Raw genomic sequence first — 22,012 nt, 5'->3', positions numbered from 1 at the left:
GTTTTTAGCAGCCCTGACTTCTTTTCAGGACCAAAATCGGGCCACTAGCTCATCCAGAGCAGAGGACGTCCAACCACTGACTTGGAACGAATACACCGCCACAAACCACCCAATTGAAAACTGATTCTTTGAGAGCTGGCAATCGTTCTCCCAACAAGATCTGATACCCATTCCTGAAGAAACTAAAGAAAGATTCTATTCTTGGGACCATGTCTACGTTCGTGGACATATTGAACGAAGGATCAGCCAATTTTAGTGGTATGTTCCATTTTGAGATGTTGGGTGACGACGTCGGTAAATGGGCGTAACTTTGGGTAACACGAGGAAGCTCATACGCTGTGAGAAATCCGTCACCCGCAACCGAATAGTAGCTTCAATCCGCTGCATGGCACTGGTTACCACTTAACCAACCTCGCTTTAACCGCTAACTCAATCTCTCAGTTCCGAAATTGCTTTCTGAGCTAAAACCCAGGAGAGCTCGTTCTGTGTAACGATGATCATCATTGTCTCCAACGATCACGATGGCAGCACCAGCAAAACTTGAACACAATGGGCCGATCCATGCATTGTTACAGTGTCACCAGCTGCCATATTCGAGACTTGCGAAGTAGGCGTGCTCGAACTGACCGGAGCGTTGAAACTCGTAGCGGTGGGGTCTTTAACTTACCCAAGAGAAGTAGGTTTTGGACTCTTCATTGTTATCAATGGCCTTGAAAAACTATCCTAATTAGGCCGGAAGCATACAAGCTGTTACCTGTTGAGTGAAACCACCGTACTCTTGTTAACCCAAACTTTGTTCTGCTCCTATGAGCATAGCTTTGTTTTACCGAATTCATACTCTACTGCTGTCCACACTGATCTGCGTTCCGGGAGTTAAACTCGGGAGAAAAAATAAAGCACGTTTTCTCTTGCTCGGTGCAAACTCAACTCTGTTTATTTAACTAATAACATTGGGAGATCTCTCTTTAACAAACGTGGGCGCTTATGCGCAAATGATCTAATAAAATAATCAACATCCACCCCCCAGTTGGCACACAGTGTCCAACAACCTTAAACGGAACCTTCCTCAATTGGCAAAACAGCGATCTTGCTGATGGCTCTTTTGACTTCGCCGGTTGTTGTTCGGATGGTAACCACTCGGACGATGTTATCCGAGCCAGGGTGAGTCTGAACAATCCGTCCCATTCGCCATTGTTGCGGTGCCATATTCTCCTCTCGCAGGACCACTAGCATTCCAGGTTTAATAATCAGCTTTTGTTTATACCATTTTCCTCTAGGTTGCAGTTCGTTCAGGTATTCCGAAGACCATCTCGCCCAGAACACTTGTTTTTGTCTTCGAAGATACTGTCAACGTGACAACCGCGACACCTTAACTTCTTCGTAACTCGGTTCCGGATACGCCGTGAGTTCGCGACTCACCAAAAAGTGAGCTGGAGTCAGCGCCGTTAAATCGTTTGGGTCGCACGTCAACTGTGTCATCGGCCGTGAATTGAGGATGGCCTCTATTTGGACGACTACTGTTGTAAGCTCCTCGTAGGACAAGGAAGTTTCGCACAACACCTTCTTCAGCAATGACTTGGCCGCCTTCACCCCAGCCTCCCATATACCGCCGAAATTAGGAGAGCGAGGCGGGATGAAAGACCATTGTATCTCCTTCGCATCACAAAACGCATTGATCTTGGTGGCGGTCTGCTGTTGCTTGAATAGTTCGTACAGCTCTGTTAATTCGGACTGCGCTCCGCAAAAGTTTGTAGCATTGTCCGAATGGAGCTCTTCTGGTGTCCCTCTCCTACCGACGAATCGCTGCAAAGTTGCCAGGAATGCTTCGGTAGTTAGATCGGAGGCTACCTCCAAATGTATGGCCTTCGTACTCATACAAATAAAGACAGCAATGTATGCCTTGACACGTGCTTGCCGTCGACCTTGTTTTATGTAAATGGGACCTCTTATCGCCCAGTATCGTTGCCGAACCATGGCAAGTAGTCCTTGTTGGCCCACGTGGAGGTGTTCCTTATGTAGTGACTCGATCAAAATTCGTGTGACGTGGTGTCCAGGCGGCAATAGCAGCTGATGCTTTCGATGAAACGGTAGCTTCGTATGCTTCAGACGGCCGCCGACTCGCAGCAACCCGTCCGAGTCCAAAAACGGCGCTAGTTGCAGAAACTTGCTCTTTTTCGTCTTGTTGTGCTGCAACATGTGCAACTCATCGGCAAATGCTTCCCGCTGCACATTCCAAATGATCTTCAATGTCGCGCTACGTAGCTCCAGGATGGAAAGCGAGCCAGATGTTCGCTCGGTCTTCTTCTTGCGGCAGTTGTTGACGAATCGATACAGATGGGCTACCACTCGCTGAAGTTTTCTAAAGTTACTGTATCTTGTTAGTAGTTCACACGGATTGAAGCGCACAACCACTTGACAGTAAGTGTTATCATCGATTTCTAGTTGCTCGTCGCTGAACGTACGTGATTCGGGAGGTACGTAAAGGTTGTCGTTCTGCAGCAGCATGGCAGGACCGTGCCACCAGAGGTTTGAGTACTGTAGATCCGACGGAGTGACTCCCCTGGAAGCCAAATCAGCGGGATTATCGTTGGAAGAGATGTACCGCCACTCGAAGTCATGTGTTAGTTGATTGATCTCTCGAACTCGGCTACCAACAAAGATTTCGAGACTAGCTGCTGACTTGTTGAGCCAACATAAGACGATTTGCGAATCACACCACAAAACCACCTTGTCGATCGCCATGTCCATGGCTTTCAGTACACTTGTGACCAGCTTCGATAGCAGAAGAGCGCCGCACAGTTCAGCTCTCGGTATGGTGTACGGTCTTCTTGGCTTCTTACTCCCTGGCTTGCTGGGAAGTGGTGTGACACGAGTTTTACTGCTAAGCAAGTGCATCTCAGAGGTACCGTCACTCTTCAAGCTCCGTAGATACACACAGGCTACATAAGCCTTTTGACTAGCATCTGAAAACCCGTGTACCTCGAAGGATGCGGCATCGTCTGCTACCACTCTGCGCGGAATCCGAATTTCGTTTATCTCCTGCAACTGTTCCTTGAATCGTCGCCACGTTGAATTCAGCTCGATGGATAGAGGTTCGTCCCAACTCAGCTCTTGCGACCACAGCTGCTGAATGAAGAGCTTCGCTAGCACTGTGACCGGCTCCAGTAAACCGAGGGGATCAAATATCTTCGCCGTCTCAGATAAAACAAGTCGCTTTGTGTAGACTTCTAGTGACTCGTCGTTTGGCTGCATTCGAAACAGGAACACGTCAGCTGATGGATCCCACAACAGTCCTAGGGTCTTTATCACGTCGTTGAATGCTCGTTCTTCGATGTTAACTTGCTGCTCCCTGGCATGCTCCGGAATGCGTTGCAGCAATTCAGGGGTATTTGCGCACCACTTGTGGAGTTCTAAACCCCCTCGCTTCAGTAGTTCGATGAGCTGCGATTGGCACTTCAATGCTTCTTCTAGACTGTCAGCTCCGGTGATTGCGTCATCCATATAAACATCTTGCTTCACCACCCGCGCTCCAAGTGGGTAATCCTTCTCTTCGTCGAGGGCGAGCTGTCTCAAGCAAGCGGTCGCACAAAACGGCGCACATGATGTGCCGTATGTAACCGTCTTCAACTCAAAAACGCCCAGTTTGGTGTTTGGATCGTCTCTATACAGTATCTTCTGGAAACTGGTGTCTCTGTCGTCTACCCGCACCTGACGGAACATCTTGATGACGTCGGCGGAGAACAAAAACTTGTATTTCCGAGAGCGTAGTACTATAGCTGCTAGGGTGTCCTGGATCGTCGGTCCGTTCATCAGCACATCGTTCAATGAGACATTGGTATCCGATCGTGCGGATGCATCGAACACCACACGCAATTTGGTAGATGAACTCGATGGCTTCAAAATGGCGTGGTGCGGTAGGAAGAACCCAGTACTACCATTGTCCTTGACCTTCACACAGTGTCCCAAACTAATGTACTCGTTTATAAAGGCGGAGTACTGTAGCTTGAGGTCGGGGTTCAGGTTGAGCTTCTTCTTCAATTGATAGAAACGCCTCTCTGCTATGGCACGAGATTCTCCAAGCTGGTTCACGTTGTCTCGAAAAGGCAATCGGACCACGAAATGCCCTTCTTCACGTCGATGGGTTTTGGTGAAATGCTCCAAGTATTGCTGATCTTCTGTGCTTGACACCGCCGTTCCTCCAACTTCCTCCTGATCCCAGAATCGTTGTACTAGACCCTCCAGGTTCGACTCCGGTGATTCCAGATACGCAATGTGGGACGCAGCTAATACTGTTCGCTGGATGCTTGGAAATGCTCCGCTCACGATCCATCCCAGCTTTGTTTTCCACAGCATCGCTTGACAATCGTTGAGCTTCAGACGGTCCATTAACAGCAACTCAAAAAACAGTTCCGCTCCTATGAGCATGTCCACCTTGGCTGGAACACTAAACCTTGGATCCGCCAGCAGCAACTCCGATGGTATCTGCCACTGGTCAATGTCGATCTTCCGAGCCGGCAGACATCCAGTAACGTGCGGAACCACTAGGAAGTCGAGAGTCCAGGATGCTTCGCTGTACATGGACTTGATTTGCGCCACGGCTTGATGTGAAACGACACGCCTATTTCCACTGATTCCGGTGACAGGAGCTCGAACTCGTTCCCGCCACAGCCGCAAACGCCGGACGACGCTTTCGGTGACAAAGCTGGACTGCGACCCCGAATCCAATAGGGCTCGACACAGATGATACGATCCGCTAGAATCTTGCAGCTCCACAATCGCAGTCGAAAGTAAAATCTCCTTTTCGTGAACTCGTTGTGATGGCATTGCGATGCTGATACCGGATATCGACGGAGTCAACTGCGGCGCAACATCTTCCTGCTGCTCCGCGGCGCTTCTAATTGGAACCGGCTGCTCCGACGAAACTTCTTCAAAATGCAGTAAGGTGTGGTGCCTCTTACCGCATCCGCTGACTGTAGGGGGGGTGGGGGTAAGACGGACACGTTTAGGAAACACTCTATTTTGACAGTGTAAACAATGCGATAATTAAAATTTTATCTCCTTACTATTTACTTCAACTAAGATACTTTACAGTCTGCAAGCCGATTTTGCAATAAAATTTGATTTTCCATGACTTTTGAGATAATTAAAAAGTGATCTCCAAATGTATGATTTTCAACGGTGCGGGTAAGACGGACCGGTAGGGTGGGTAAGATGGACACGTTTGGAAAATTAGCTAATAAGCCATTAATTGTGTTAAATGATGTTTATGGCCGTTTATATTCGGTAGATCAATCATTGTAGAATCTAAATTTGGCTTTGAATCTCTTAGCGAAACGTGTTTTTGCAAATTAAAATATATTTTGTAAGTTGGAAACCTCCATACACTATTAAACGCCTAACAGTATGCAATGCTCGGTCAATTTTACGAAGTTCAAACTGTTCCAACAATAAAACATCTAATATAATGAATTTTTAAACAAAAAATCAATATGAAATGCTTTACACGGCTTCCACAATCCTTTTGTACTCCATAGATTTCAGTTTGTGAACAATGTGTGGATTTTAATGTGTTTCTCATGGCACTATCAAAGTAACCCCAACACTGTCCGTCTTACCCACCCTCAAGGCGGACCGTCTTACCCCCACACAACGCAAAATATTAATTCCACCATCGTTATCCATAATCTATGAAATTTAGCTGAATTTCGTTGTGCATAGCACGGAACAGTTTAAAACAGCTGGGAAACTCAAAATAAAATGCGAAAACTTAGCAATTTCATGTTAAAAAAGCTTATTTACTGCCGCCAAAAAATTAGATCCCATCACAAAAGTGTGTACCCAGGTAAACAATTGTTTTTTTTTGTACTTTTGACATATGTATTCTCTCATGGAATGGTTCAATAATCGTTAACTGATAATAAGATACAGTTAATCGTAAAAGAAAGCCAAATTTCAGCTCTTAAGTGACAGAACTAGTCGGTGGTCCGTCTTACCCACCCGGTCCGTCTTACCCCCACCCCCCCTACACGCTTTTGATCTACACTGACCAACACGATGGCCGCGCTTCAGGCAATTGAAGCACAGGTTGCGCTTTTTTGTCATCTCCATTCTGTCGGACACTGTCATTTGCTTCAGCACTTCACACTTGTTTACGTTGTGCGTACTGTCGCAGACGGAACACACATCCTCCGCTGCTTGCACCGCATGCACCCTCTGCATAGGCTTCGCGGTCGGTAGGGGGGGTGGGGGTAAGACGGACCGGGTGGGTAAGACGGACCACCGACTAGTTCTGTCACTTAAGAGCTGAAATTTGGCTTTCTTTTACGATTAACTGTATCTTATTATCAGTTAACGATTATTGAACCATTCCATGAGAGAATACATATGTCAAAAGTACAAAAAAAACAATTGTTTACCTGGGTACACACTTTTGTGATGGGATCTAATTTTTTGGCGGCAGTAAATAAGCTTTTTTAACATGAAATTGCTAAGTTTTCGCATTTTATTTTGAGTTTCCCAGCTGTTTTAAACTGTTCCGTGCTATGCACAACGAAATTCAGCTAAATTTCATAGATTATGGATAACGGTGGTGGAATTAATATTTTGCGTTGTGTGGGGGTAAGACGGTCCGCCTTGAGGGTGGGTAAGACGGACAGTGTTGGGGTTACTTTGATAGTGCCATGAGAAACACATTAAAATCCACACATTGTTCACAAACTGAAATCTATGGAGTACAAAAGGATTGTGGAAGCCGTGTAAAGCATTTCATATTGATTTTTTGTTTAAAAATTCATTATATTAGATGTTTTATTGTTGGAACAGTTTGAACTTCGTAAAATTGACCGAGCATTGCATACTGTTAGGCGTTTAATAGTGTATGGAGGTTTCCAACTTACAAAATATATTTTAATTTGCAAAAACACGTTTCGCTAAGAGATTCAAAGCCAAATTTAGATTCTACAATGATTGATCTACCGAATATAAACGGCCATAAACATCATTTAACACAATTAATGGCTTATTAGCTAATTTTCCAAACGTGTCCATCTTACCCACCCTACCGGTCCGTCTTACCCGCACCGTTGAAAATCATACATTTGGAGATCACTTTTTAATTATCTCAAAAGTCATGGAAAATCAAATTTTATTGCAAAATCGGCTTGCAGACTGTAAAGTACCTTAGTTGAAGTAAATAGTAAGGAGATAAAATTTTAATTATCGCATTGTTTACACTGTCAAAATAGAGTGTTTCCTAAACGTGTCCGTCTTACCCCCACCCCCCCTACCACTGCACACTGGGCCAGAAACAGATATTAGCAAGACAAAACCTCTAGCACATTGGGGTTACGTGCTATCAAGTTGGTGTCTTCGGCAAAGTTGTTGGGTTTTATCTGCGCCTCAAATTGCGCTTGGAATTTAGTTCGTAAAACCGCCGCATAGGTGGCGCTGCGGTGCTAACTTTTTTATTTCACATCCTAGAGCTTTGGCGTCTTCGGCAAAGTTGTAGAACAGGCAAAAATATGAATAGTTGTCGAAGATACCAAAATGGTAGCTCTTAAAATAACAAAGTTACATTGAATTTTATAAACGAACGACTTAAATTTTTGGTTTTATGTCATTATCTTGTTTTTCAGCCTACATGTTTCCATGGCAACAGAAAACAAAAATCGCAGTAGTCGAACAGGATCGTACATTTGAAATTGTATTTCACTCTTGTAACAATCATGCGTTTTGAGGAATAATATATACATTTGTATTACTAGTAGAAATTCCTGTATTAGTGTATATGAATGTTATATCGCTAGCTGTCGATGTGCACATTCCTGATTTTGCCCGAATCAAACGCACCGTAGGTGAATTCACTTCTAGTATCTTTTATACTTTTGTTTCATGCATTTTAAAATCAAATCAGAAACAATATCAACAGCAAAACTGAAGAATTTATCAGATAAAAGTTAACAAATTATCCATTCGCAGCCTTTGTGGGTTGTGATAGCGGACAAAAGGTATATTAATTATATATCTTCTATATATATAAAAATGCAGTGGCATACGTGGGACCGCGCATAACTTGAAAACGGAAGGTCCGATTTTGGTCGTTTTACTTTTGTTCTGTTATTTTTCACCCAAGGAAGGTTTATGAGGCAAAAAACATAGAAAAATTGAGAGTTTTTGAAAATCGATTTTCCATACATTTTGACCGGGGACTTTGTCTTGCCTAGAAACGTGAAACGTCAAAAAACGCAGTAGGCAAGACAAAGTTTGCCGGGTTCAGCTAGTATAATATATATTTATTATATTAAGTATGATTGAAATAAGCAGCATTAGCATGCGGAATATTGCGGGATTTTTCTAGAAAATAAAACTGTCGATGAAGAAGGTGGAATCTTAAACTGCCTATGATCGCATATCAGTCCCATATATGCTGGGTTTCCTATTCATATGCGATCATGGGCAGTATATGAAAATTAAAATCAATCGCCCCGATGGTGAAATGTTTTAAACGATGCTCGTCAACTCATTACGCTTGATATAATAATTGGGGTGTAAGTGTCATAAGTAATCTCACGCTCCCAAATTCATCCTATTTGTAAACAAGCGTTTACGGCACCGTTTGATTCCGTTCTTTTTGTTTTTTTTTTTTGTGCTCACTTCTAACAAAAGTACAAAAATAAGAAACAAAACAAACAGCGCTTCAATCCCGTGTTCTTCGTAGGATGAAAAGGGTACGAATACTCTATTAGTGAAATAAAAAAATCTACCTCTAGCCATTCTGCTATTTTGTAATCGCACTAAAACTGTGAAATGAATAATTCGAAAACTTTTATCTGACAAATCTTTCAGATTTTCTGTTGCAGTTGATATTGTTTCAGATTTGACGTGAAAACGGATAAAACAAAGGTAAAGTTGGGACTCAAAAGACGCTGTCATCCATTTTACGCCAACCAAAATATTTCAGCTATCAGGTATCAGAAGGCCGGCTCCAGAGGCACGTTATCCTCCATTTGGGACATTTGTGCCATCGCCAAAATAACAGCCTATTTCATCATCTACCTGAGGGAAAAGGAAGGAAAAAGGATTTGGATGGGGATAGGGACAGGTAGGGAAATAGGAAAAATACCCTGGAAGAGGGTACTAACGCACAAGCGTACCACAATGGGTTCAAACAGCGCCCTGAAAAGGGCACTGTAATAACGCATAAAGCAAAAGAGAGCCTATAGCTCTTTACCACAGCGGGTTAAGAACAACAGAATATCCTGAAGATTCAGGTTTCTGAAGTCAGTTTCACTTAATAAGTGTTTACCGAATACTCGGAAACGCAGTTGCGCGAAAACTGGACAGTTGCATATCAAATGATACGAAGTTCCATAATCGGATTCACAGCTATCACAGGCAAATGAATCAGCTTGCTGAATATTCGCCATGTGATAGCTGAGTCGGCAGTGGCCAGTCAATGCTTTGACCAGAATGCTGCAATTCTGCTTAGACAGATTAGTTAGATACTTCGCCACCCGTAGAGATGGCTCAGCACTATACAATTTGGTTTGACGACATGACTCCAAACTATTCCAATATTGTCTGTGTTGAGTGACAGCCCAGGTGTGAATCTGAAGCTTAATCCAACACTTCGATATCGGAATAGCTGGCTCAGGGCCAATGAAGTCATGTGATGCTCCAGAGCGAGCTAACTCATCAGCCAATTCATTTCCAGCGATGGAAGAATGACCAGGTACCCATAGAAGGTGAACAGCGTTTGCTGAATTCAGCTCCTCGATTTGAGTTCGACAAGCGATAACGATCTTCGACCTGGAGTTGGCCGAAGCAAGTGCTTTAATAGCAGCCTGGCTATCTGAACAGAAGTATATTACTTTGCCCATTACGTGCTGCTGAAGTGCTGATTGCACTCCGCACATAAGAGCAAAGATTTCGGCCTGAAAAACGGTACAGTGTCTACCAAGTGAATAAGACTGATACAGCCTTAGCTCACGAGAATAAACACCAGCACCTGCTCGACCTTCGAGAAGGGAGCCATCAGTGTAACATACGATGCCGTCTGAAATACTTCTTTCCAGATAACCATATGTCCACTCTTCCCGGGAAGGGAATTTCGTGGAAAATGTCCTATATGGAAAATTACAAGCAATTGTAAGATCACTTGGAGCAAGGACAATTTTGTCCCAATTCACCAAAAGTGGAAACAACGAGGTGTGTGTTGAACTACGGTTCACAGGAGTTTCCTCTAGTAGACCGAGTACCCGTAACCGGTAAGTGCAAGAAAGGGCTTCTTGTTTGAGATGAATGTGTAGTGGGGCAACGTCAAAGAGAACTTCTAGCGCTGCCGTAGGAGTTGAAGAGAATGCTCCAGACATCGCCATTAAGCACATCCTTTGGAGATGGCCTAATTTTGATTGGACCGTTCTCACTTCACCCTTTTGCCACCACACAAGACATCCATAAGCCAATATTGGCCGAACCACAGTTGTGTAAATCCATTTGATATACTTGGGTTTTAGACCCCAAGTTGTACCAAAAGTACGCCGGCATTGCCCGAAGGCCATACAAGCTTTCTTGATTCTGAACTCAATGTGAGGTGTCCAGGAAAGCTTGGAATCAAGAATGACTCCAACGTACTTTACCTGTTCAGTCACATCGATTTCAGAATCAAAGAGACGCAAAGGTCGAACGCCATTACGGTTTCGCCTTTCCGTGAAAAGAACAATAGATGTTTTACTCGGATTAACCGAAAGGCCATATTGGCGACACCAACCCTCAACTACCTGAAGGGCGTTTTGCATCAGGTCGAAAAGGGTGCTGATGCACATACCAACTAACAATGTTAGATAGTCGTCGGCAAAACCATAAGTAGGAAAACCGCTATTATTGAGTTGCCTCAATAGCGTATCTGCTACGAGATTCCACAAAAGCGGTGATAAGACTCCCCCTTGGGGGCATCCACAAACACTCAATTTCCTAATCCCTGCTAGACGCAATGTCGAGAAGAGATATCGGTTTTTGAGCATTTGGTGAATCCAATTGGAAATCATTGGAGATATACCATGATTCCGTGCGGCTTCCAATATGGCATCGAAAGGCACGTTGTCAAAGGCACCCTCGATATCTAAGAAAACACCCAAACAAGATTGCTTTTGAGCGAATGCTTTCTCGATATCGTAAACAACCTTGTGTAAAAGAGTCACAGTGGACTTACCAGATTGGTAGGCATGTTGGTTCACATGAAGAGGCACGTTGGCCAGATGAACATCACGGATGTGATGATCCACGATGCGTTCTAAGCATTTCAGAAGAAAAGAGGTCAAACTGATAGGTCTGAAACTCTTTGCTTCTTCATACGACGCACGACCCACTTTCGGAATAAACTTTACAGTAATATCCCTCCAGGATTTGGGAATATACCCTGTAGCAAAACTGCAAACAAGTAGTTTTTTCAAAACATGTTTGAAATAATCAAATCCCTTTTGAAGCAAAATAGGATAAATCCCATCTGCCCCAGGAGATTTGAAAGGAGCAAAGCTATTAAGAGCCCACTCAATCGATTCTATAGTTACAATACTCCGAGCCGAAGCTAAAGAATCATAACTACAAGAAAAGACATCAGGATCATCCGAAGATGTAATATCCACACATCCAGGGAAGTGTGTGCTGAATAAGCATTCCAGAACTTCCTCATCAGAGGAAGTCAGATCGCCATTTGGCAAACGAAGTTCGTTCACCCGGAAATCCTTAGATTTCGCAAGGATTTTGTTCAACCGACTGACTTCACTCAAGCTGGAAACATTTGTACAAAGGTTTTTCCAGCCGGATCGTTCAGCAGACCGGAGAGCTTTCCTGTAGGCCTTGCGAGCCGACCTGAAAGCCTCCGAACCAGCCGAACGTCGTCTGTTCCAACTCTTTCTACATTGTTTCCTGAGTTTCGCCAGATCAGAGTTCCACCAAGGGGTTCCTCTTGTGATCTTCACAGACCGTAGAGGGCATGCTTCTTCAAAAGCTTCCATGATGAAGGTCGTTGTAGTATCAACGGCATCATCTAAATCACTTGGAGAGTCAATGGATGGTGAATATCCATGAAATTTGGCTGCAACCAAATCATTATAAAGATCCCAGTTTGTTGACCGAGGATTCCTGAAACGCAATGTTTGCGAAGTAACATTTAAATGTTCAAAAAAGATATAGCGATGGTCAGATAAAGATTCTTCATCTGACACATGCCAATTGGTCAGCTCGTGACTAATTCTGCTAGAGCAAAGCGTTATATCTAACACTTCCTCTCTAGCAGATACCATGAAGGTTGGGCGGTTGCCTATGTTAAGTAATGCAAGATCTGTACTACTTAAGTACTCCATCAAACTGGAGCCTCTCAAGTTAATGTCTGAGCTGCCCCAGATGATGTGGTGAGCATTAGCATCACTGCCAACAATTAGCGGAAGGCCTTTTGAAGTGCAGTATGCGATGACTTGTTTGAAAGCATCCGTAGGGGATGGTTCATCATGTGGTAAATACACAGAACAATAGACGTATTTTCTGTTGAGGTTTCCAACAGATACATCAATTGTGATAGCACATACATCTCTGGTGGTTAGTTCAGAGATGAGTGTAGCAACTATTGCGTTGTTGACAAGCACACAGGCTCGAGGCATGACACGCGAGTTTGCCATTTCATGTTTACTGAAAGTGGCAAACACCGGGTTCACAAGGTTTCCTAGATAGAAATTTCCCTTACGAAAGTAAGGTTCTTGTACCAAGGCCACTTGGGCTGTACCATTTTGCATAAGTCTACAAAGATTGATCGTTGCTGTTCTTTTATGCTGAAGATTGATCTGAGCTATCCTAACCGTAGCCACTACCCAAACTAGGTAAGATTAAACTCTTCGCAACAACAGCACAACAAAGAACAGCAACAATAAAACCAAATCGGTATCGATTGGAAAACGCCAAAGGCGAGGGTACACAGAATACACTGTGTAAATCGCATAATGCGAAACCATATAGGTGAAAATTTAAACTAATTAACAACATCTTCATAATCCCGCCCTTATTTAGCCTCAAGTGAGACTAAAGAAGGGCAGCTGATTGTCTCGGAGAAACACAAGGTCCACTGCACCATTGCTCCGGTTAGCGCAGTAAGGGCTACATACTGTGGAGGGCGCCCTGGTACTCCACAGGCTCCGTTAGCGGTTAGGTTTTTATTAGACCCCCCTAGCCATTCATTCCTAGGCACGGTAAGCATAAAGCCGCATCACACCATGAATTAGGGGTCACCTGTTGGTGGATTCTTACCACCGGAACAGGCGGTCCGTAGTGTTATTCTTAGCCAATTGAGACAATCGCTACCGACACTACACAGCTATCTAGGCTGATCGAGAAAAGAAGTTAATATTGATGATCAACTTCATACGGACTCGAACAGCCGTTTTGTTTTTTTTTTTGTGCTCACTTCTAACAAAAGTACAAAAATAAGAAACAAAACAAACAGCGCTTCAATCCCGTGTTCTTCGTAGGATGAAAAGGGTACGAATACTCTATTAGTGAAATAAAAAAATCTACCTCTAGCCATTCTGCTATTTTGTAATCGCACTAAAACTGTGAAATGAATAATTCGAAAACTTTTATCTGACAAATCTTTCAGATTTTCTGTTGCAGTTGATATTGTTTCAGATTTGACGTGAAAACGGATAAAACAAAGGTAAAGTTGGGACTCAAAAGACGCTGTCATCCATTTTACGCCAACCAAAATATTTCAGCTAACTTATATCCCATCCAGTTTATTTTTTGAATTCGTTTGGGCTCAAATTAGGCTCCTCTTTAGACTTGTCTAATACTGAAAATAAACTTATTTGGATGCACGACAATCTGGAATTTGCGGTGGGCGTGAAGTGAGTGGCAGCGTCTTGTTGCGGTCCTGAATGTTTAAAAAGATTCAAGAAGCGAATTTACTAACCTACATGCGTTTCATTCAGGCAAAATCAGGAAGGTGCAGATTACGCTATATCACTCATATACACTAAAACAGGAATTTCTACTAGTAATACCTAGACAAATGTATGTATTATTCCTCAAAACGCATGATTGTTGCAAGAGTGAAATACAATTTCAAATGTACGATCTTGTTCGACTACTGCGATTGTTGTTTTCTGTTGTCATGGCAACATGTAGGCTGAGAAACAAGATAATGACATAAAACCAAAAATTTAAGTCGTTCGTTTATAAAATTCAATGTAACTTTGTTATTTTAAGAGCTACAGTTTTAGTGTTTTCGACAACTATTCATATTTTTGCCTGTTCTACAACTTTGCCGAAGACGCCAAAGCTCTAGGATGTGAAATAAAAAAGTTAGTACCGCAGCGCCACTTATGCGGCGGTTTTACGAACTAAACTCCAAGCGCAATTTGAGGCGCAGATAAAACCCAACAACTTTGCCGAAGACACCAACTTGATAGGACGTAACCCCAATGTGCTAGAGGTTTTGTCTTGCTAATCTCTGTTCCTGGCCCAGTGTGCACTGGCTTCATCTTGGTTGTTTCAAGGATTTTGCACTTCGTCTTGCTTTCGCACCGCTCCAGGACAAAGCAGCGGTTTTGCAGGAACTGAATGGTTTCCTCATACTCCGGAAGTTCCCTTGGCTCCACGCTGTTCTCCCACAATCCTGCTGTGGCATTATCGAGCTTGGAGGTTGGGAGCGAAACAACAAGTTGTTCCTTGCATCGGCAGAGCGTGGAACTTTAGCGCTTCGACGTGCCGACTGCAATCATCGACGAGTTGGCGTAATTCGATAGAGCTTTCCTTCGTCATTTTCCGCAAATTCAGCAGCCCTGCGATGTGCACGTCTACAATAGTCCTTTTATTTTCAAACCGCTCCTCAAGAGCTTTCCAGGCAAGCTGAAAATTGTTCTCGTTTACCACCTGGTCGCTCAGTACGCTCTCAGCCTTCCCCTTCAAACACTGTTGCAAGTAGTACAGTTTGGTGGCATCCGAAAGGTGGTGGTGTTTCTGCATGAGGTCTACGAATAGCTGTTTGAAGCGGTACCATTTTTCGTACGCTCCATCGAAGCTTGGTAGGGGAACGTTGGGCAACCCGGGAACATGATTCACAGCAGCTGGCTGGGGAATGACTTCTGCCACCGTTAGCTTATTGTCATTTTTTCGAATACCGTCGATCGCTTGACAGAGTTCGATACGCAGATCCTCGTAGACGTTTTCAAACTCGACGAAATACCGCTCCTGCTCCAGCCGCTGACCGGGAAACTCCGTGTACACTTCGTTCTGGATCGTGTTATACTCTTCGTAGCAGGGATCTACCCGTCGCAGATACGTTTCTAGGTGGTAAACAGTGATGTTGGCAGCCTGTCCCAACAGATCTTTCACGCGCTGGAGCTTTGCTGCAACTGCAGTCCGTCGAGCCGTCAAAGCGTGAAATTTGTGTTCTGCCATCATTTGTTGTTGTCGCTGTTGTTGTTGCTTTTTCTGTTCCGACACCGGGGTATGAATGACGTTCCCTCTGCCTCTTGCCCGGGGTGTCAAAATATTATTCTCTTCACTCATCACTTTGTTTACATTTTTTTCAGACCGCTTTTCGAGCGGTGCAGTGTTCTCACTTCTCACTGTTTATCGATCGGCGCTCACGACGGCGCAGTTTTCACCCACACACACACACACACGCACTTATGTTCAACCAGTCCAGCTCGGAATGGTGCTTTTTCACACTGATGTTTGACCAGTCCCCACACGGGATGGTGCTTTCTTCACTCACTCAAATGTCCGACCGGCTTCTGCGGAAGTCGGTGCTTCTTCACACTCCGCAACAGACCGGACTTCCGCAAAAGTCGATGCAGTTCCACTCTCGTGGAAGCGAACGAATTGAGGTTAGGAACCTCAAACACTCAATGAAGACGCGTCCGGAATGCAGCTCGTTGCAGTGCGCGAACACGAAATCGCACTTCCCTCAGGAACAATACGACCGTCTCAATATTTTCCGGCAACTACGCGCGAAGAACACTCCCGGAGACAATCCGGTTCGAATTTTGGACCAAAAATGTCCACACTGATCTGCGTTCCGGGAGTTAAACTCGGGAGAAAAAATAAAGCACGTTTTCTCTTGCTCGGTGCAAACTCAACTCTGTTTATTTAACTAATAACATTGGGAGATCTCTCTTTAACAAAAGTGGGCGCTTATGCGCAAATGATCTAATAAAATAATCAACAACTGCTTTGAGCTAAAAAATAAATGTGTCAACAACAATATCAAATGTAAAAGCGCATAACACGTTTTTCAAATATTTCTCTCGTTAAATTTAAGTTATTCGCGGTTTTCTTGGAGTTATTTCTGTCTAGCAGGCGGGAAATCGAGCTTACTTTGGACTCCGCAGAACTCTACGATCGAACAAAGTTCGCCGTCACACGAAGTTAACTATCTACAAAACGCTGATTAGACCGGTAGTCCTCTATGGGCACGAAACATGGACCCTACGTGCAGAGAACCAACGCGCCCTTGGAGTTTTCGAACGGAAGGTGTTGCGTACCATCTATGGCGAATGAATCATGAGTTTCACCATCTGTTAAAAGAGCCAACCATCGTCCACATCGCGAAAATCGGCAGGCTACGGTGGGCAGGACACGTCACCAGGATGTCGGATACCAACCCGATAAAAATGGTTCTCGAAAGCGATCCTAACGGGACAAGACGACGTGGTGCGTAGCGAGCGAAATGGAACGATCAAGTGGAAGATGATCTGACGTAAACTCCAGGTGTAACTATAAGAAAGGCTATGCTGCTGGTAGGGTAAAAGCCCTAGACTTCGCCACTGCTCTAGTCTTCGCCCCCTCCATACAAATTTCATTTTTACCCTTCTTACACCCATAAGAAGGGTATAAATATCGCTCGAAAAACCGACTTTCGATCCGAGGCCCGGAGGGCCGAGTCTCATATACCAATGAACTCAGCTCGACGAACTGAGCAAATGTCTGTATGTGTGTGTGTGTGTGTGTATGTGTGTATGTGTGTATGTGTGTGTGTGTGTGTGTATGCGCGTTACAAAAAAAAGTCACGCACGTTTCTCAGCCGCCTGTCAACCGATTTGAGTTCTCTTGGAAGCAAATGAAAGCTAATACATCCTAGTAGAACGCTATTGATTTTTTTTTTTCGATTGGACGTTTGGTTACCGAGATATCTCTCGAAGAGTACTTATGAGTCATACTTCTAAACTTTTTAAGATTTTTGACCAAGTGTATCATAATAAATATTTCGGCCGTTTGTCAATCGATTTAAGTTCTCTTGGCACCAAATGAAAGCTACAGCATCCTAGTAGATCACCCAGAAATTTTATTTCGATTGGACATTTGGTTACAGAGATATCTTTCGAAGAGTACTTAGGATTCATACAACTAAACTTTTTGAGATTTTTTACCAATTGTATAATAATAAATATCTTAGCCGTCTGTCAACCGATTTCGGTTACCCTGGCACCAAATGAAAGCTACAACATTCTAGTAGAACCCTATACAATTTCATTAGGATTGGACATTTGATTACCGAGATATCTTTCAAAGAGTACTTGGGAGTAATACAGGTTAACTTTTTGAAAGATTTTGGACCAAGGGTACCATAATAAATATCTCAGCCATCTGTTAACCGATTTGGGTTCTCTAAGCACCAAATGAAAGCTACAATATCCTTGTATAAGGCCCTGAAATTTTATTTCGATTCGACATTTGATTACTGAGATATCTTACGAAGAGTATTTCAATAAATTCTTTTTTATTATTATATTCACTTGCTATCTTGCATTAGTTTTTCACCAGTCTATGGGAAATTATTTTTCAATAAATAATGCTGATCTCATACAAAGTGTATTCTAGCAGGTTATTGTTTTCAACAAAATTATAATTAACAAATTACAAATACACAGGAATTTTATGAAAACTAACAATATGTTAAATGAAAGCTTTGAATTTATATATTGTGGGAAAAATGCAAGAACCGGACAGCCAAAATTACTAGTTAATGCCAAAACTGATTAACTTAGTAGATATGTCATTTTTGTCCTTTTTACACCATAACCATGAATACCAAGTACTTCGGAGCTCATTTATTCGACTGATTAAGAGATATTAGACAAAGTGCATCTCGCTGATTTTCTTATCCATTTGTTAATCGATTCAAGATTATTTGGCAGTTAACAAAAGATACAATATTCCAGAATATGAAAGCTATTTTTTTAACATTCCATATAAGATTCTAGGAGGTGTCTGGCATTTCTGGTAAGTCCATGGTCTGATGCTATTTTGGGAACCAATTCACTAGATGTCAAATCCACAATATTTTCTTGAACTTTTGGTCAATCACACAAAATAAATTGGCTTAGTACGCATAATACAACAATATTTTTAATAAGTGTAAGAAGGGTTCTGTTCACCATAGGTGGATTAAATAGGGTTTTTATGTATGCAGTGGCGAAGATCAGATCAGAATTTTAGGGGGGCGAAGTCTAGTGTTCTTACCCTAGTAGGGGCTGAAACAGAAAATCAAACCCATCCTTTCTGTCGGAAGTCAGTCACTTTACCACTCATGAGCCTCATATTTGGACATCCGACTTGAGCAACTCCAGCAATGCCAGGTGCGAGTCACTCCGACAAATGACTTCAAATTATTCGCCTACTCATGTTGAATTAATGAATGATGAACAACGTGCGATCGCAGATCGTAGATTGCAGTTTTCATTTTTCGGCGCTCTCCGGAATCACTTTTACTTGCAAATTATTCCGCTGGGCGCGCTCGCGCGTCTTAAATTTGTTCACCCCGAAAGTCATCAGCCACTAAATTCTCCGGTGCGGAATGCAAAATGTAAACATTCGCTGCTGTAACGATCAAGATCCATGTCGTTTTCTGAGGCTCCAGCCCGAACCGGGCTGCTGGTTGTGGGTTGTAGCCGGATCGTTCATTTTTAATAATCCATGAAGTCACGCGCTCTTAATCATTAGGAAACGGAGTGACGGACGCTCGGAGATGGCCCGGGTGGCGCCATGGAGCCCGGACGACACGACGACGGAGAGAACCCAAATGTGCAGATGGCAGGAACGAACGCGAGATGATGATGATGATTTCGTCGGCCGTGCATTTCTCCACGTGTGTGCTTTGCTTGGATAGCGCGCGAGTGATTCGTCGAGTGTGATATTTGTTTAACTGGGCTTCGCCATTCCATGTGCAGAGAGTTTACCGGTCGGTGGTGCGGTGTCTAGTTGTACTGTGTGGATTGAGCCAGATGTGAATGCCGCGGCCGGTGGGTTTACGAGCAAGAAGTCCTCAATTTCTGGGTGCGCGGAATCAAGTGGCATGGGAACGATAATAAATTTCGGGGGCTCAAGCGTAAGGCTAGTGGACTTTTTGTGGAATTTTAGTGTGTAAATAAAACGCTTAAGATAGAAGAACTTGTTTTTGCAAGGTGAAGTGCTTTTTTTTTTATTGTTGGTGTACTTGACGGTTTATGAAACTTACCGAAGATCTTCTGACGTAGATACATAATCTTGTTTGTTCGTTAGCATACCTTAAAATTCCACAAAATTTCATCAAAGTCGGGTACAAATGCACTGAAGATATGTAAGACCGTTATACAGTATTGACCCAATTCTGTCACGCTCCGATTTTGTTTGTCACCGAATCTGTCAACCCCCGGTTTTATCAAGTTTTGAACCGATTTTATCACCCTCTGAGATTTTGTAAAGTGTAGTCAAAATCAACTTTTGATACTAGCAGAATTCGATTGCTGATACATTTACTACTCGTTTATCTTCTACTTCCTGACATTATGATCCTAATGGGACATACCCTGCATCCAATCTATTCAATGAGACCTCAATTATGAAATGAAAGCTGCTTTGCCAATGAAATTGTTGCAATCGCATCCCATATAAAGTGTGATTCCAAAATAGTTATTTATGTAACGAGTTGCAAAAAGTTGATTTTTTCAGCACGAGTCGTACATTTATCCAACGAGGCTTGCCGTACGGTGAAGATCTGCTCCGTTGTCGATCGGCCGTCGATGAAGCCGGCTTGATAACTTCCCACGAACTCATTCGTTTTAGGTGACAGACGACGGAAGATGATCTGGGTTAGTACTTTGTGGGCAGCATTCAAAATAGTGATCGCCCTGAAGTTCTCACATTCCAAATGGTCGTTACCCCTTCCTTCCACTCCTCCGGTAGCTGTTCGGTATCCTAGATCCTGACTATCAGCCGATGCCAATTTTTCTGAACCCATCTTGATGAGTTCAGCTGCGATACCATCCTTACCAGCTGCTTTGTTGGTTTTGAGCTGGTAAATGGCATCCTTAACTTTCCTCAGCGTGGGAGTTGGTTCATCTCCGTCCTCCGCTGCACTGGCGTAGTCGTTTCCTCCGTTGCCGTGGGCTCCCGTGCCTACGTTCTCCACGCCGTTCAGGTGCTGATCGAAGAGCTGCTTCCACCTTTCGATCACCTCACGTCCGTCCGTCAAGAGGCCTCCGTTACTTGTCCCTGCACATTTCGGCTCACGGCACGAAGCCGTTGCGGGATGCATTGAGTTCTGGTAGAACTTCCGTGTTTCTTGGGAACGGCACAGTAGTTCAATTTTTTTGCACTCCGCGTCTTCCAGGCGGTGCTTTTTCTCCCGAAAGAGGCGGGTCTGCTGTTTCCTCTTCTATTTGTAACGTTCCACGTTCTGTCGGGTTCCTTGCTGCAGCATTACCGCCCTTGCTGCGTTCTTCTCCTCCAAAACCGTTCTGTACTTTTCGTCGAACCATTCGTTCCTTCGATTCTGTTCCGGGTACCCGATGATGCTCTCGGCTGCGTCGTTGATGGCTGCTTTCACTGTACTCCAGCAGTCCTCTAGAGGGGCCTCATCAAGCTCGCCCTCATCTGGCAACGCGGCCTCGAGATTCTGCGCGTATGTTGAGGCGACATCCGGTTGTTTCAGTCGCTCTAGGTTGTACCGTGGTGGTCGCCGGTACTGTACATTATTGATGACAGAGAGTTTTGGACGCAGTTTGACCATCACCAGATAGTGTTCGTAGTCGATGTTGGAGCCACGTTAGGTCCTGACGTCGATAATGTCGAAGAATTGCCGTCCGTCAATCAGAACGTGGTTGATTTGAGATTACGTCAACTGTGGTGATCTCCAGGTGTAACGATAAGGCAGGCTGTGTTGGAAAAAGTAGCACCATGGGCCATATTTTTGGAGGCGGCAAAATCAATGAGTCGTAGGCCGTTTTCGTTCGTCTGCTGGTGGGCGCTGAACTTACCAATCGTCGGTCTGAATTCCTCCTGCTGGCCTACCTGAGCGTTTAAATCTCCTATGATGATCTTGACGTCGTGGCTTGAGCAGCGATCGTACTCGCGTTCGAGCTGCACGTAGAATGCGTCCTTGTCATCATCAGTCCTTCCGAAGTGTGAGCTGTGCACGTTTATTATGCTGATGTTGAAGAATCGGCCATTGATCCTCAGCTCTTGGTTGGTTGGTTACCTAAGGTTGCTCATAGTTTCCGGCCGGTACCGCGTGGAGGTAGAGATAGGAGTTGCTGGGCAGAGGCTAGTGGATCACAATGGGATCTGAATTGCGCAGCATACCCAGCCTTTACCGTGCCGACTCATGATATGCCAGGAGGATTACAGATTACAGTTAAAAGTTCATTGTGAGAAGTAGTTATTCTCAGTAGTTACTATTAAGAGCTAAATTTTAGGATAGTTTGGACGGGTAGAAGATAGAGTAGACCTGAAGTTCTGAACTCAAAGATAGTTTGGCTGACGAGGATCATCCCCATAGTGTCTCTAAATAACATTTGAGATTTCAAGAGCTTCACGGATCTCATCAGATTATGCTATGTTAATATTTTTGGTGAAAACATAAAAAGTTTTTCTTGTAGATTTGAAGGACGTTATTATAGAACAGTTTGGACGACTCTGAATGTGCCAAAGGTTTATAATAAGCTAGTGGACTTGAGGTTGCTCCAGTAACTGCGGTTGATTA

At 43.8% G+C, this 22,012-nt stretch overlaps 1 protein-coding gene across 1 annotated transcript; it reads right to left on the bottom strand.

Annotated features, from left to right (window-relative positions):
• Positions 1-1,347: 1,347 nt before the first annotated feature.
• LOC134288640 (uncharacterized) lies at positions 1,348-6,219 on the bottom strand. The gene is made up of 2 exons (XM_062854046.1): positions 6,048-6,219; positions 1,348-4,970 (listed from the first exon to the last, which is right to left on the bottom strand). Exons 1-2 carry the CDS (start codon positions 6,217-6,219, stop codon positions 1,348-1,350), a joined length of 3,795 nt encoding a protein of 1,264 aa, XP_062710030.1.
• Positions 6,220-22,012: the final 15,793 nt, after the last annotated feature.

This window comes from Aedes albopictus, chromosome 1 (assembly GCF_035046485.1).
Source record: "Aedes albopictus strain Foshan chromosome 1, AalbF5, whole genome shotgun sequence".
In the NCBI taxonomy this organism is placed as follows: Eukaryota; Metazoa; Arthropoda; class Insecta; order Diptera; family Culicidae; genus Aedes; species Aedes albopictus.
The sequence above is the reverse complement of the archived record's forward strand: the minus strand, read 5'-3'. Positions and strand labels throughout refer to the sequence as shown.